The sequence below is a fragment of the Lepus europaeus genome, chromosome 4 (genome assembly GCF_033115175.1).
Source record: "Lepus europaeus isolate LE1 chromosome 4, mLepTim1.pri, whole genome shotgun sequence".
Taxonomy (NCBI): domain Eukaryota; kingdom Metazoa; phylum Chordata; class Mammalia; order Lagomorpha; family Leporidae; genus Lepus; species Lepus europaeus.
This window is the reverse complement of record NC_084830.1, coordinates 43,583,897-43,599,077: the sequence shown is the minus strand read 5'-3', so window position 1 is coordinate 43,599,077 and position 15,181 is coordinate 43,583,897. Positions and strand designations below refer to the sequence as shown.

General features: G+C 39.2%; 1 protein-coding gene across 1 annotated transcript in view; it reads left to right on the top strand.

The window, feature by feature from the left end:
* Positions 1 to 15,181, top strand: part of VPS13B (vacuolar protein sorting 13 homolog B) — a 785,675-nt gene that overhangs the window by 287,883 nt on the left and 482,611 nt on the right. The window contains 1 exon segment of the mRNA XM_062188180.1: positions 10,634 to 10,743. Within this exon segment, the coding sequence (XP_062044164.1) occupies positions 10,634 to 10,743 (110 nt within the window).

The following is a 15,181-nucleotide window of genomic DNA, read 5'->3' as shown; positions in this document are numbered from 1 at the left end:
GGACATAGAGCAAAGAGGGTATTTGCTTGAATTATGTATTTTATAAATAGCCATCAGTGGAGAATAGGCGAGTGAGAACTTTTTGAGAGGATTATAGAATAAAGGTTGTAAGTATAGGTCTTTGTAGTCTAACAGACCTGGTTTTGAATGGTTCTCTGAGGTTATTAGCTTTTATGATCTTGGATATGTTACTTCATTTTTCCTGGACTTGCTTTTAACATCTATAAAACGAGTTTAATGTATAACCTCGTCCTTAGATTGTTGTTAAAATTAATGAGATAAAGCCTAGGAAATGCTTAGAGTAATGCCTATCACATGAAAAATGCTGTTATTTTTATTTTGCAACCTGAAGGAAAATCATAAGAATCACGGTTCAGTTATTCTTTTTGCTTTTGTTTTGTTCTTGGTATTTATTTATTTATTTATTTTTTGCATATGGATATGATAATAACCACCATTTAAGGTGTTATCATTATGTTGCTGGCAACAACTCTTTGAAATCAGAAAACACATAGTTATGCTGGCTGGTCTCACTGTAATTACATGACCACTTTCTTAAATGTGACCTTTTACTGCTTCTTGCTCATCATCCTTTATTTCACTAGTCCATCTATCATCTACTTTCCTATCCTTGTTACTGGACATGTCCTCACTTTGGAGCAGAGCATTAGCATCATCTGGGAGCTTGTTAGAAATACATATTCTGCCTGTGGTGTCGGCACACCAGGTTCTAGTCCCAGTCGAGGTGCCAGATTCTGTCCCGGTTGCCCCTCTTCCAGGCCAGCTCTCTGCTGTAGCAAGGGAGTGCAGTGGAGGATGGCCCAAGTCCTTGGGCCCTGCACCCCATGGGAGACCAGGAGAAGCACCTGGCTCCTGCCTTCGGATCAGCGTGGTGCACCGGCCGTGGCGGCCATTGGAGGGTGAACCAATGTTAAAGGAAGACCTTTCTCTCTCTCTCTCTCTCTCTCTCTCTCTCACTGTCCACTCTGCCTGTCAAAAAAAAAAAAAAAAAACATTCTTAGAATCACCATCTGCATTTTTTTTTGACAGGCAGTGTTAGAAAGACAGAGAGAAAGGTCCTCCTTATGTTGGTTTACCCCCCAAATGTTCGCTACAGCCGGCACGTAGCACCAATCCGAAGCCAGGAGCCAGGTGCTTCCTCCCAGTCTCTCATGTGGGTGCGGGGACCCATATGTACTTTTAAAAATTAAATGTTACAAAATTACATATTTATCATAGTTATTTAACACACATGAAATTGTTCATCTCTTTTTATTGCCATATAATATTACATTTCATAGATTTACCATAAATTTTCAAATTTTTCTTTAACAAATTGACTTATTTTCAGAATTTAGCTATTAAAAATAAAGCTACCATGATCATTTGCGTAAATGTCTTTACATAGATATGTACTTTCATTTCTTCTTAGTAGATACCCAAAATGAAATGGCTACTTTGGCTATTCTTTAGTTTTTGCATTACCATATGACTTGGGGAATCTGCTTCTCATTTTTGATAAGAAAAAGCAGTCTGGGACTTAGATTGTATTTTTTGCACATCATTTTGAGAATAATCTATGTACTAATACTATTGACTCTTCTGATGTGTGAATACAGTGTATCTCTGTAATTGTTCATGAATTGTTCTCATCAATATTTTGAACTTACAGTATACATCTTTAGTCAGACTTATTTCTCAAATTCTGTATTTTTGAATTTAATGTAAATTGTAGGGGGCAGGTGTTGTGGCTTTGTGAGATAAGCTACCACCTGTGATGCTGGCATCCCATATCGCTAGATTGATTCCACGCCTGGCTGCTCTGCTTCTCATCCATCTTCCTGCTTGTGTGCCTGGGAGGTAACATATGTGGTCCAAGTACTTGGGCTCTTGCAACTCTCCTAAGTAAGACAGCAGTCTGAGTACCTAGCTCCTGGTTTTGGCCTGGACCAGCCCCAGCCTTTGTTGGAATTTGAAGAGTGGGCCAGTGGAGGGAAGATACTCTCTCTGTCTCTTTCTGCATTTCAGATAGGTAGATACATCTTTTTAAAATGTTGAGCTGAAATTCATATATAGTTATACATAACTTGATGATAGGAATAATTTCTGAAAACTTTCTTAGACAATTTCATCATTGTGTGAGTATCAGAGTATCTTACAGAAACCTGGATTGGTACAACTTATTGCATACCTGGGCTATATGATTTTATTATTTGGTATAGCCTATTGCAGCTAGGGCCATGATGTGCAAACAACACAAGATTAAATCAATCTCAAGAGAAAAATGCAATCAAATGGGAGAACATAAAATATATGAGGCTGATGCTGGCATGACGTGACATGTTTATTCATTTGAAGTTTAGAGGTAGATTTGAGGAGGGATACATATTCCTGGTCTGCTCTTTAATTCCTCAAGTGCCCACAACAACTGGGGCTGGACTGGAGCCAGAGCCAGTAGTGGGAAAATCATTCCAGATTTTAGGTATGGGTAGCAGGAAAACAATTAAGCTATCACTACTGACTCCAAAGGTCTGCGTTGGAGTTAGGAGCCAGAGCCAGAAATTAAACTCAGGCATTGTAATGTGAGCATCTTAGCTTCTAAATGCCTACTCCTAAATGTTCTTCTTCTGTAAGTAGAAGGAGTACACTCCAAAATAATGATCAAAAATATAGTGAATACATAAACCAGTGACAGCCAGCCATTTATGATAGTCATAATCACTTATGTACTGTCCTTAATCTGTCCTTGCTATACGTTTATATGACTGGTACCACAATAGGTTTTTTTTACATCAGCATCAGTACACATATGTGAATCATGTATTGTGCGATGATGTTAAAATTACTATTAGATATAGGAATTTTTCAGCTCTATTGTAAACTTACGGGAATACCACCATTTATGCATGCAGTCTGCAGTTGACTGAAAACATCATTGTGTCTGCATGATTAATAACAAATTAATCATTTTAAAACTTTTAAGCAAATATAGTGGTTTACAGTATATTGAAAATGTTAGGCCGGTGCCGTGACTCAATAGGCTAATCCTCCGCCTGCGGCGCCAGCACACCGGGTTCTAGTCCTGGTCGAGGCACCAGATTCTGTCCCAGTTGCTCCTCTTCCTGTCCAGCTCTCTGCTGTGGCCCGGAAAGTGCAGTGGAGGATGGCTCAAGTGCTTGGGCCCTGCACCCGCGTGGGAGACCAGGAGAAGCACCTGGCTCCTGCCTTCAGATCAGCGCCGTGTGCCGGCCGCATCACGCCAGCCACAGCAGCCATTTGGGGGGTGAACCAATGGAAAAGGAAGATTTTTTTTCTGTCTCTCTCTCTCTCACTGTCCACTCTGCCTGTCAAAAAAAAAAAAAAAAAAAAAAAAGTTGTGCACCTACCAACTCTATCTGGTCTGGTCCTACAGCATTTTTATTCATCTTTTAAGGAAACTCCATACCTGTTATATAATTACTCACCATCCCCCTTGCCCATAACAACCACTAATGTCTGTTTTGGCTCTATGGATTTACCTGTTCTGGATGTGGAATCACATTGTCAGTCTCTTTTTGTCTAGCCTCTTTCATGTAGATAATGTTTTCAAGGTTCATCCATGTTTTAACATGTATCGGTACGTCATTCCTTTTTTGGTCAAATAATACTCTATTGTATGAATAGACCATGATTTGTTTATGAGTCTCTTATGGATATTTTAACTGTTCTCACCTTTTGTCTTTTGTGAATAGTGCTGTATTTGGGTTCCTGTATTTCACATCTTTGCTGACATTTGTCACAACTGGCTTTTACTTTTTAATAGCTGTGATAATGGTTTTGAAGTATTAATGGTTTTGATTTATATTTCCCTAATTATTAATGATGTTGAACAGCTTTTCATGAGCTTGTTGGCATTTGTGTATCTTTTTTTCTTTCCTCCTTCTGTGGAACACTTGAGGAAGCTCTTTAGAAGACCTGTGGAACTGTCTCTTCTAAAGTGCCCTCTCCTCTTTGGTCCTCTGTTCTGAGAACTCTGCACTTGAGTCTCCTTTACTTTCAGTTCCATCTTCTCTACTTTGGAAGTCCTTGATTGTCTATGGGTTCCTCTCTGCACTGTGTCCCAGAGTGTCTGTCATGGTGGTAAAATGAAATGGTTTTAGGGCTCACTTCATTTGTTTTTCATATATCAGGGTTCAGTGTACCTTATTGTGTGATTTCCATAGCTTACAAAAGATAATATACATTGCAATATGTATTATATGTTATGTATAATTTTCCTATTACTTTATCTGGGTACAATGCAAAACCTTTTCATCTTTGATGAAGAAAATAAGGCCCAGAGTGTGCCAAATTCAAATTAACCCTGCTGGGATGCCTATGCAGGATTCATCTCATCAGACTGTTTATTGTCACCGTCTTGGGGGTTAAATGTTTGAGCTTTGCACTCTACTGTGAAGAGCAGACTTCATGGAGGTTGGTGTGTGGAAATAATCAATTGGTGTGCGTTGTCAGGAGTTGTGGACATTAACTATTATTCACCTAGGATTTCGGAATGAAATCTGAATCTCTTTTATGACTACTGGCAAAAACTGAATAATCCTCAATAATGAAAATCACATGTTTTAAAAGAAATAGACCAAGGAATACTTCATTTTAGTGATGTTTCATTTTTTCTTTATTTGTAATGGAAATATCTCTCCTTTCCAGGAATACTAAGAGAGTTTGTGAGACAGACTTTTTTCTTTTTAATTAAGGAGCATTCAATACTAGAAAAAAATTTTAAACCATGCACAAATGGGTCTTAACAGTATCATGTTCAAAAATGTAAATTTATATAAAAGTATGTCCTTGGTTAGTAAACAGACAGTGACATCTTTAGAGGTAAATGAGAACATGACTTCCAATTATTCTCAAATAGACTAAATGATTTGTGTTTTTTGTATGTATAAGTAAAGCAGTTGATTCCAAATTGTAAACAATTGGGTGATTTGTTTGACAGTTGTTTTAGAGTTCCTTGTATTAGTTTTGCAACTTTGAAGTTTTTAATTATGTTAAACAACAAAAAAAATCATTGTATCACAGTCAGTTACTATACTGTCTCCTCTTTGTTAAGTGTGATGCTGCTTTTGTTTTGGCCTGTTCAGCATCCGTTTCTTCCTTATTTGATAACGGCTGTAAGTTATTAGATTAAAATAGGATAGTTCCAAGCCGTAAGAATAAAGTGGAATAGATTTCATAGAGTAGTTCTAGAGTTGAGCATGTGACCTGAGCCTGGGAAATCGTGGTTTTTTTTTTGTTTTTTTTGAAGTGGTGATCCCATGTACCAAGTCAGGTTGATTTCTAAGAGTTTTATTGGGATTAATAAGAAAGGTAAATTATCATTGTGATTCCAAGAAAGTCACTTATAATCTGGAACTTTATTGTGGCCGTTTGCCCTATTTTAGGAAGCTTACCTGAGAAAAATGAAACAAATTTAAAGGAAAGAGAACCAGAGGGAGGACAACCTGAGTTAAGAGCACTGAATCAATTTTCTGTATATAAAGATAATTGAAAATGAAAAAAAAAAACCGACTTGGTTTTAAATTGGAAATTGCATAGAAAATTAATCAATTTTTAAAAAATATCTTGTAGGATCTCTGTCCTTAATGTGCTGTACATTGTGATTTAATGCTATAACTAGTACTCCAACAGTATTTTTCACTTTGTGTTGCTATGTGGGTGCAAACTGTTGAAATCTTTACTTAATATATACTAAACTGATCTTCTGTATATAAAGAGAATTGAAAATGAATCTTGATGTGAATGGAAGGGGAGAGGGATTGGGAAAGGGGAGGGTTGCGGGTGGGAGGGAAGTTATGGGGGGGGCATTGTAATCCATAAGCTGTACTTTGGACATTTATATTCATTAAATAAAAGTTTAAAAAAGAAGAGCACTATTTAATTCATAACATAACTTTTACAATTTTTTTCTTTTGAGAGGCAGACAGAGACAGATATCTTCCATCTGCTGGCTCACTTCCCAAGTGCTCACAGCAGCCTGGACTGAGCCAGCTCAGAACTCAGTCTAGGTGCTGGTGCAATGGTGTAATGGGTAAAGCCACCATCTGCAGTTTTGGCATCCCATATGGGCACTGATTCGAGTCCCAGCTGCTCCATTTCCAATCTAGCTCTCTGCTGTGTCCTGGGAAATCAGTGAAAGATGGCCCAAGTGCTTGGGCCCCTGCACCCACATGGGAGACCCAGAAGAAGCTCATGGCTCCTAGCTTTGGATCGCTGCAGCTCCGGCAGTTGCAGCCAATTGGGGAGTGCACCAGCCGATGGAAGACCTCTCTCTTTTTCTCTGCATCTCCCCTCTCTGTGTAACCCTGACTTCAAATAAATAAATAAATCTTAAAAAAAAAAAAAACAAAACAAAAAACAAACTCAGTCTAGGACTAGGATCCAAAAGTACTTGAGCCATCTATTAACTACTGCCTACTAGAGCATGCCATTGGCAGAAAGCTGAACTCAGAAGCGGAGCTGGGAGTTGAGCACAGGCACTACAATATGGGATGCAGGTTCATCCTCCAGTTGCCTTCAGTTGCCAGGAGTGGACTAGGCTGAAGCTGGGAGTAATAGCTGAATCCCAGAACTCTCCCAAATGGGTAGCAAGAACCCAATTATTTGAGTTATCATTGCTACCTCCTAGGGCCCATTAGCATCTTAGTTTTTAGGCCATGTGCCCACCACTCAAATGTTTTAAAATCCTGATTTGATCAGTATTTGGTGCTTTGGACCATTCTTTTAAAAATGCTGAAATAAGAGTTGCTATATGTCTTGATTCTTTTGCATCTTGACTATTCTTTTGGCAATTCCTTAATTTCCTTTTCAGATTTCTCTTTTCTTTTGGTATTCTGTTTATAACCATATTACACTGGTGATGAGCATGGTCCTTAAGTTATTTTTCACTTGGCTTTTTTGTAGCTAGACTTAAATATATACATGTATGCACTAGATTTGTCATTTATTTTTTGTTATCATATTTGTTTAAGATTTATTTAAAGGCCGGCACCGTGGTTCACTAGGCTAATCCTCCACCTGCGGCGCGGGCACCCTGGTTCTAGTCCCGGTTGGGGTGCCGGATTCTGTCCCGGTTGCTCTTCTTCCAGTCCAGCTCTCTGCTGTGGCCCGTAAGGGCAGTGGAGGATGGCACAAGTGCTTGGGTCCTGTACCCGCATAGGAGACCAGGAAGAAGCACCTGGCTCCTGGCTTTGGATCGGCGCTGTGCGCTGGCCGTAGCAACCATATGGGGAGTGAACCAACGAAAGGAAGACCTTTCTCTCTTTCTCTTGCTGTCTAACTCTGCTTGTCAAAAAAAAAAAAAAAAAAAGATTTATTTAAGATTTATATATTGATTTGAAGGAGTAACTAGGCCAGGAGCCAAAAACCAGTCATAATGCTCACATGGGTGGCAGGGACCCAGTTACTCCAGCTGTCATCTGCTGCCTCCCTGGGTATGCATTAGCAGGAAGCTGGATCTGAGGCAGAGGAGCCAGAACAGAAGCCAAGCACTTGGATATAGGATACAGATATCCTAAAAACATGTTAAACACTGCCACAAGCAGTTGTTTCTTAATTTTCTTATTGTCTTCACGATTCTATAGGTTTTTTGTTTTTGTTTTTGTTTTTTTTGACAGGCAGTGTTAGCGAGAGAGAGAGAGAGAGAAAGGTCTTCCTTCCATTGGTTCACCCCCAGACGGCCGCTACGGCTGGCGCTCTGCCGATCCAAAGCCAGGAGCCAGGTGCTTCTCCTGGTCTCCCACGCGGGTGCAGGGCCCAAGCACTTGGGCCATCCTCCACTGCCTTCCCGGGCCACAGCAGAGCTGGACTGGAAGAAGAGCAACCGGGACAGAATTCGGTGCCCCAACCGGGATTAGAACCCGGGGTGTTGATATCACAGGCGGAGGATTAGCCTAGTGAGCCGCGGTGCTGGCCAATTCTATAGTTTTGGTTTTTTAAGCCATTTTATTCATAGTAGTTTTCTATTCTGTATTCTAATATCTCCAACACTTGAAGGTCTAAATTTTTTTTAAAGATTTTATTTTATTTGAAAGTCAGAGTTACACAGAGAGAGGAGAGGCAGAGAGAGAGAGAGAGAGGTCTTCCATTTGCTGGTTCGCTCCCCAGATGGCCGCAACAGCCGGAGCTATGCTGATCCGAAGCCAGGAGCTTCTTCTGGGTCTCCCACTGGTGCAGAGCCCAAGGACATGGGCCAACTTCTACTGCTCTCCCTGGCCATAGCAGAGAGCTAGATGGGAAGTGGAGCTGCAGGGTCTTTAACCGGTGCCCATATGGGATACCTGCGCTTCAGGCCAAGGTGTTAACCTGCTGTGCACAGTGCTGGCCCCTGAAGGTCTAAATTTGTTATTAATATTTCTTACTCCTTGGACGTGGCGCACTGGTGCAGTGGTTTAAAGCCCTGGCCTGAAGCACCGGCATCCCACATGGCCGCCGGTTCTAGTCCTGGCTGCTCCTCTTCTGATCAGCATAGCTTCAGCCATTACGGCCATCTGGGGAGACCTCTCTCTCTGCCTCTACCTCTCTCTGTAACTATGTCTTTTTAAAATAAAATAAATCTTTAAAAAACAACAATGCTTTTAAAAAATATTTCTGGCTCTTACAATGACTTGCTTCTGTAGTGCTGACTGATGTTTTTGAAAAAACTGGATCTTAATTTGTGGCTGTTACATGAAAATGAATTGAACACATTTCAAAGGGAAAATCTGACTCTACCTTTTCACTAGTTTAACTAGAGTTTTACTCTAGTGAAAAAAAGCTAAGATTCATGTACCTTCCTTTTCTCTGTTCAGTTTCAGAATCTCAGTTACATTTTCTTTCAGGCAACTCAAACTCTTTATAAATGTTCCTCCACCTGAGGCGCCAGCATCCCATATGGGTGCCGGTTCTGTCCCGGTTGCTCCTCTTCCAGTCCAGCTCTCTGCTGTGGCCCGGGAGGGCAGTGGAGGATTGCCCAGGTGCTTGGACCCCTCTTCCCGCATGGGAGACCAGGAGGAAGCACCTGGCTCCTGGCTTCGGATCAGCGCAGCACACCGGCCGTAGTGCCCACTTGGGGAGTGAACCAATGGAAGGAAAACCTTTCTCTCTGTCTCTCTCTCACTGTCTAGCTCTACCTGTCAAATAAAAAATAAATAAATAAATTTAAAAAATAAATAAATGTTCCATTCTCAAGGTAACTATTTTCCTCATTTCACTAGTGATTTTGATGTTTACTTTTCATGTTTTTAAATAATCTGTCTTTACTTTGTCTTTTTTGATCATTTTAGGGCATTATTTATTGACTGGTTATGATAGAAATGCTAATTGGCCATCTTTCAAGTCCAGCTTTTAGTCCTTAATATTTTTCTATACATCTACTCTCAGTATTTGACTGATCTTTTTTTTTCTTCAGAATTCACAGTAGTCCAGTTATAAATGCTGTACATGATATGTTATATCCTATGATAAGTTATCTTTTTTTTCTTAAGTGACTTTTTTCCCCTTTGTTTAATAATTATGTTTTGTTAATGTTTTCCTTTTTTTTTTTTTTGTTCTAAGATTTATTTATTTATTTGAAAGGTAGAGTTACAGGGAGAGAGAGGGACAGACAGAGAGAGAGATTTTCCATCCTCTGGTTCACTCCCCAAATTATTGCAATGGTAAGAGCTGGTCTGGTCTGAAGTCAGGAGCCAGAAGCTTCCTCCAGGTCTCCCACGTGGGTGACAGGGACCCTGGAACTTGGGCTATCTTCCCACTGCTTTCCCAGGTACATTAGCAGGGCATTGAATGGGAAGTGGAGCAGCTGGGACTTGAAGTGGTGCTCGTAGGAGATGCCAGCATGACAGGTGGTGGCTTTACCCCCTATACCATTTTGTTGGCCCCAATAAGTTTTCCTTGTACTTGCCACTACATTCTTGTAATTCTGGAGATTCGTGTTATTTTTTTTCTATGTTGAATACTTTGTTTCTGGATCCAAACGAACTTTCTTGGTGTGATTCCATTTTTAGTAGAATATGCCCTTGTTAATCACATTATTTGTTATGCTTTTTATTTAGGTGATTTTAGATGTAAAACAAGTTACAAGTTTTACATTGAGCTCATATAAAAGGAAGAAATTCATGGAAATTTAATTCTAATTCTTGTTTCATGTTTCTATGTGGATTTTAGAAAAATCTTTTAAATTTTAAGATTGAAATATATATTCTTGAATTAAAATGTTTTTTACACTCTACTTGTATTTGCTTCATCTTTTAAAATCAAAAGGTCTTAGTAAATAATTTTTATGTTTGCAGGAAATTCTCTTGTTTTTTCGCATTTTTGGATAGAAGAAATTGTTATAAAGTTAGAACAATGCAAATTAAATATTGCTTTATATTATATTTACATTATGATAAGATAATAATGTTCTGTCTTCTAATAGAGTTGCTAAAATTGGTTGAAAATTGGATATAATTTTAACTAAGTCCTAGTCTCCTAATTTAGTGTAGCATTTTAAACCTTTATTTTGTATACTTGTGATACTTGAAAAGTAGAAGAATTTAAGTTCTTATGAAAACTTTGCAATCTTTGAAAGTAAAAAAAAATTTAAATGTAACAAATTTTAAATCTTTGTTTTTAGGTGCAGTACTCCTTTGTAATGTACAAGGATTGGCAGTTAATATTGACCCAGTCTTATATACATGGCTTATTTATCTGCCTCAGAAACGAACAAGCAGACATATGCCTCAGGTGAGAAATTTTTACAATTCTTTTTTAAAGATTATTTAATTATTTGAAAGAGTTAGGGAGAGGCAGAGAGAGAATTCTTTCATCCATCAGGACCCGAACCGATACCCATATGGGATGCTGGCATTGTAGGCAGCAGCTTTATCCTCTATGCCACAGCGCAGGCTCAATAATTCTTTTTCTCAATGAGTGAATCTTTTCTCAGTCATTTAATAGAGTTAGATTGTCTTTTCATTGCTTCTCTCTTTTTGTTTTTCTTTTTAAGATTTATTTTATTCGTTTGAAAGGCAGTTACAGAGAAAGAGGGAGAGAGAGAAAGAGACAGGTCTTCTGTCAGCTGGTTCTCTCCTCAAGTGGCCGCAACTGCCAGAGAGGGGCCAGGCCAAAGCCAAGAGCCAGGAGCTTTATTTGAGTCTCCATATGAGTGGCATGGGCCCAGACACTTGTGCCATCTTCTGCTGCTTTCCCAGGCACATTGCCAGAGTGCTGAATGGGATGTGGAGTAGCCAAAAATAAAACCGGCACTCATGTGGGATAGCAGCACTGCAGGCGGCAGCTTAGCCTACTGTGCCACAGTGCTGGCCCATTGCTTCTCTTTTTATAGCTACATCAGAATTTCTCTGTCTCCTTTTCAGTGCCTGTAAAAATTCTGTTTGTTAATTTCCATATGAGAAATAATGGGTGAAAAAATTTATCTATTAAATGGAGTTTGTGTACAGTTGCTTGCAATGGAGAAAGTTTATAGAGGACTATAATGGCAGTACTTTTGCTTGTGCGGTTTCCCTTTATAGTATTAGATTTCTGTTTTCACAGTAGATGTTGGGTTTTGTTTTTATTATCACTGTGTTTCTTCTTTATCTTTGAATGCCTAATCCTAGCATTGGGATGGTTGATGCAGAAAGGTTTAGATATACTTTGCTTAAAAATGTATAAATTACAAAGCGAGTAGTGGGTGATTGTGGTTTCTAGAATGCTTAAATGGAATTCTCTATGTCAGGACAGTTAAATATAATTCTGACAGTTTTATCATTCTCAGTTTAAAGATGAGGAAACTAATGCTTATTGGGATTTACTTACCTACAGTAACACAACTAGTACATGGTAGAACTACAAATTTTGAGATCATATTCCATACTAATTATAATTTTGCGTTATTCTGTTTTTAATAGTTTAGTATCTTCTTTATGAAGTGACATAATAATAGTTGGTAGCTGAAAAATAATTATATTATCTAAGAATTTAAAAAGGGAAATGTACATTGTAGGGAGCATCATTTAAAGGCTTTTCTTTACTTTCTCTTAGTTTCATTTGAAATTTCTGCTCTCATTCCATTTTTCCTTTTAACAAGTTGTAACAGAGTATAAGGCTGTGTGCCTGACACCAGATCTACAGAAACAAAAACTGTTCATTGAGAATATCCCTCCCAGATGTATTAAGTGTATTTGAGAATATTAAGGACTATAGTAATGCCATTTTTTTTCAAGATTTATTTATTTATTTATTTGAAAGAATGGGTGATGGGAGGGAAGAGAAAGAGGGAGAGGTGGGGCGGGGAGAGAGTGAATGAATGAATGAGAATGAATAAGAATCTTCCATTGACTGATTCACTCTCTAAATGGCTGCAGTGGTCAGGGCTGAGGGAGATTGAAGCCAGGAGGCAGGAGCTTCATCTGGGTCTCCTATGTATGTGGGTGGCAGGGGCCCAAGGACTTCAGCCATCTTCTGCTGCTTTTTGCAAGCCATTAGGAGGGAGTTGGATCAGAAATAGAGCACACAGGACACAAACTCATATGGTGTTGCAGGCAGCTGCTTTATCCACTGCCCCATAATGCCAGCCCCAGTAATGCCATTTTTGGTAATTGTGAAGTGTATTTCAAATATTTGTCCAGGGTTATATAAAAACAAAAAAGAGAACTCGTTCTCACAAGCAGAGTTATGTGTGTAAGAGAGCTGTTAATAAGCTGAAAATCATAGGAGTAAATGAGGGAAGGATTTTTTAGTCTGAACTGTTTGAGCAAAGGCAAAGAAGATGAAAAAAAACAAGATAAGAAAGACACCTTCATCCATTCTAGACTGGATTCAAGTGTTCTTACAGAGATTGGTAGAAATCAGTTCATAAAGGCTTTTGTATATACTGCTAGGTATTTGACATTTATCCTGTGGAATATGAGGAACTTTAGAAAAGTGACATAGTAGACCTAGATTTTAGAAAGTTTTGCTCTAGTAAAATGTAAACAATGTGTGATAGAGAAGTTAAGGCTATTGGAAGGAACCAAGAAACTTTTCATTCTAAATTTTTATTTTCATTGCAAATTCTTATTCTTAGTTATGACTTTCAGTGAAGGTCAAATTAAGTGTTCCAGCCCCTTAATTTAAGTAAATTAGATATGCTCTTATTGGTACCAAGTACATTCAAGATATTAGTTTTAAATTTTATTATATTTGTATTATAACTTTTAAAATTAAATTCATATTTTCTAAATTAAAAGCAGTAGTTTTGTTTTTATGTAATCTAACACAACCCCACTTATTCAGTTACAAATAACATTATAGTAAGCATTTTCACAGAATAGTTTTCATATTATGTTCAGACATATTATTTTCAGAAGTATAATTAGTATCTTTGAGCTGTACTTTGGCAATTTTAAAGCATTATTTTAGGACTTTTGTTATATTGCCAAATTGATTCCAAATTGGTATACAGTTTACATTTTCTTTTTTTTAAAATTTTTATTTATTTATTTGAGAACTAGAGTTATAGACAGTGAGAGGGAGAGGCACTCCCCAAATGGCCGCAATGGCCAGAACTGCGCCGATCTGAAGCCAGGAGTCAGGTGCTTCCTCCCAGTCTCCTATGTAGGTACAGGGGTCCAAGGACTTGGGCCATCCTCCACTGCCTTCCCAGGCCACAGCAGAGAGCTGGGTTGGAAATGGAGCAGCCGGGATTAGAACCTGCACCCATATGGGATGCCAGCACAGCAGGCAAAGTATTAACCTACTGCGCCAGGGTGCCAGCCCCCTACAGTTTACATTTTCACCAGCAATTTATAATGTTACTATTTCACTACAATTCAGCAATATTGAAAAATGGACTTAAAAATCCCCTTTAGGGGATAGCTGTCATAAGATACTTTTTGAATCACCTACATCCCATATTGGAGTATCCGAGTTCAAGTCCCAACTCCACTCTTCCTTCCAACTTCCTGCTAGGAGGGAGCGTGTGATGCCTCAATTAGTTGAGTCCTAACCACCCAGATGAGATACCTGGATTGAGGTTCTGTCTACTGTTCCCAGCCTCAGCCTGGCCTTGCCCCACTGGGAGTAAACCTCTCTCACCTCTCAAAAATACTGCTTCTTGAATTCTTTTTTTTTTTTTTTTAGTAGAAGATTAAGCTTGTGATTATAAAGTAAATTCAAAGCATGTGTCATCACAAAAATTAAAATAAGGAAGGAGGAGGGGGATGGTAAGTATCATGTTCTTTTTTAAAAAAGAAAGATTTATTTATTTATTTCAAAGTCAGAGGTACAGAGTGGGAGAGAGGGAGGGAGAGAGAGTGAGAGAGACAGAGACAGACAGTCTTCCACCTGCTGATTCACTCCTCAGATGGCTGCAGCAGCCAGTGCTGGGCGAGGCTGAAGCCCGGAGCCAGGAGCTTTATTTGGGTCTCCCATGTGAGTGGAATGGGCCTAAACACTGGGACATCTTCTGCTTTCGCAGGCCCTTAGCAGGGAGCTGTGTTGGAAGTGGAGCAGCTGGGACATGAACTGGCACCCATATCAGATGTCAGCATTGCAGCCAACAGCTTTACCCTCTGTGCCACAGTGCCAGCCTCCATTATGTTCTTAAAACTTTATTGATATATTACATGAAATCTGTTCTGTTTATGTAATAAAAATATTTCAAATAAATATCAAAATAAATACTTTTAAAGATTTATTTATTTGAAAGGCAGAGTTAAAGAAAGAGTGGGAGAGAGGACAGAGAAAGAGAGGTGGATCATTCAATCTATGTTTCTTCTGCTAGTTCACTCCCCAAATGCCTGCAAGCACCAGTTCTGGGCCATACCAAAGTCTGGATCCTGGAGCTCATTCTTGGTCTCCCATGCAGGTAGCAGGAACCCAAGTACTTGAGCGATCACCTGCTGCCTCCCAGGGTGCATGTCAGCAGGAAGGTGGAATCTGAAGCAGAGCTTAGCTTGAACCCAGGTGCTCTGATATGGAAGGCAGGCATCCCGCATGGTATTTTAACTTCTATGCCAAATGCATATTCCTGTATTTTGATGTTTTATACTGCAGTGGCCTATTTCCAGAATAGTGGAGGGAATAACTGGTCTTACTCCTTCTCAGTATCTCTTCATGCCTGACATGCACCATCTGCAGCCGGCACACCGCGCTGATCCGAAGGCAGGAGCCAGGTGCTTCTCCTGGTCTCCCATGGGGT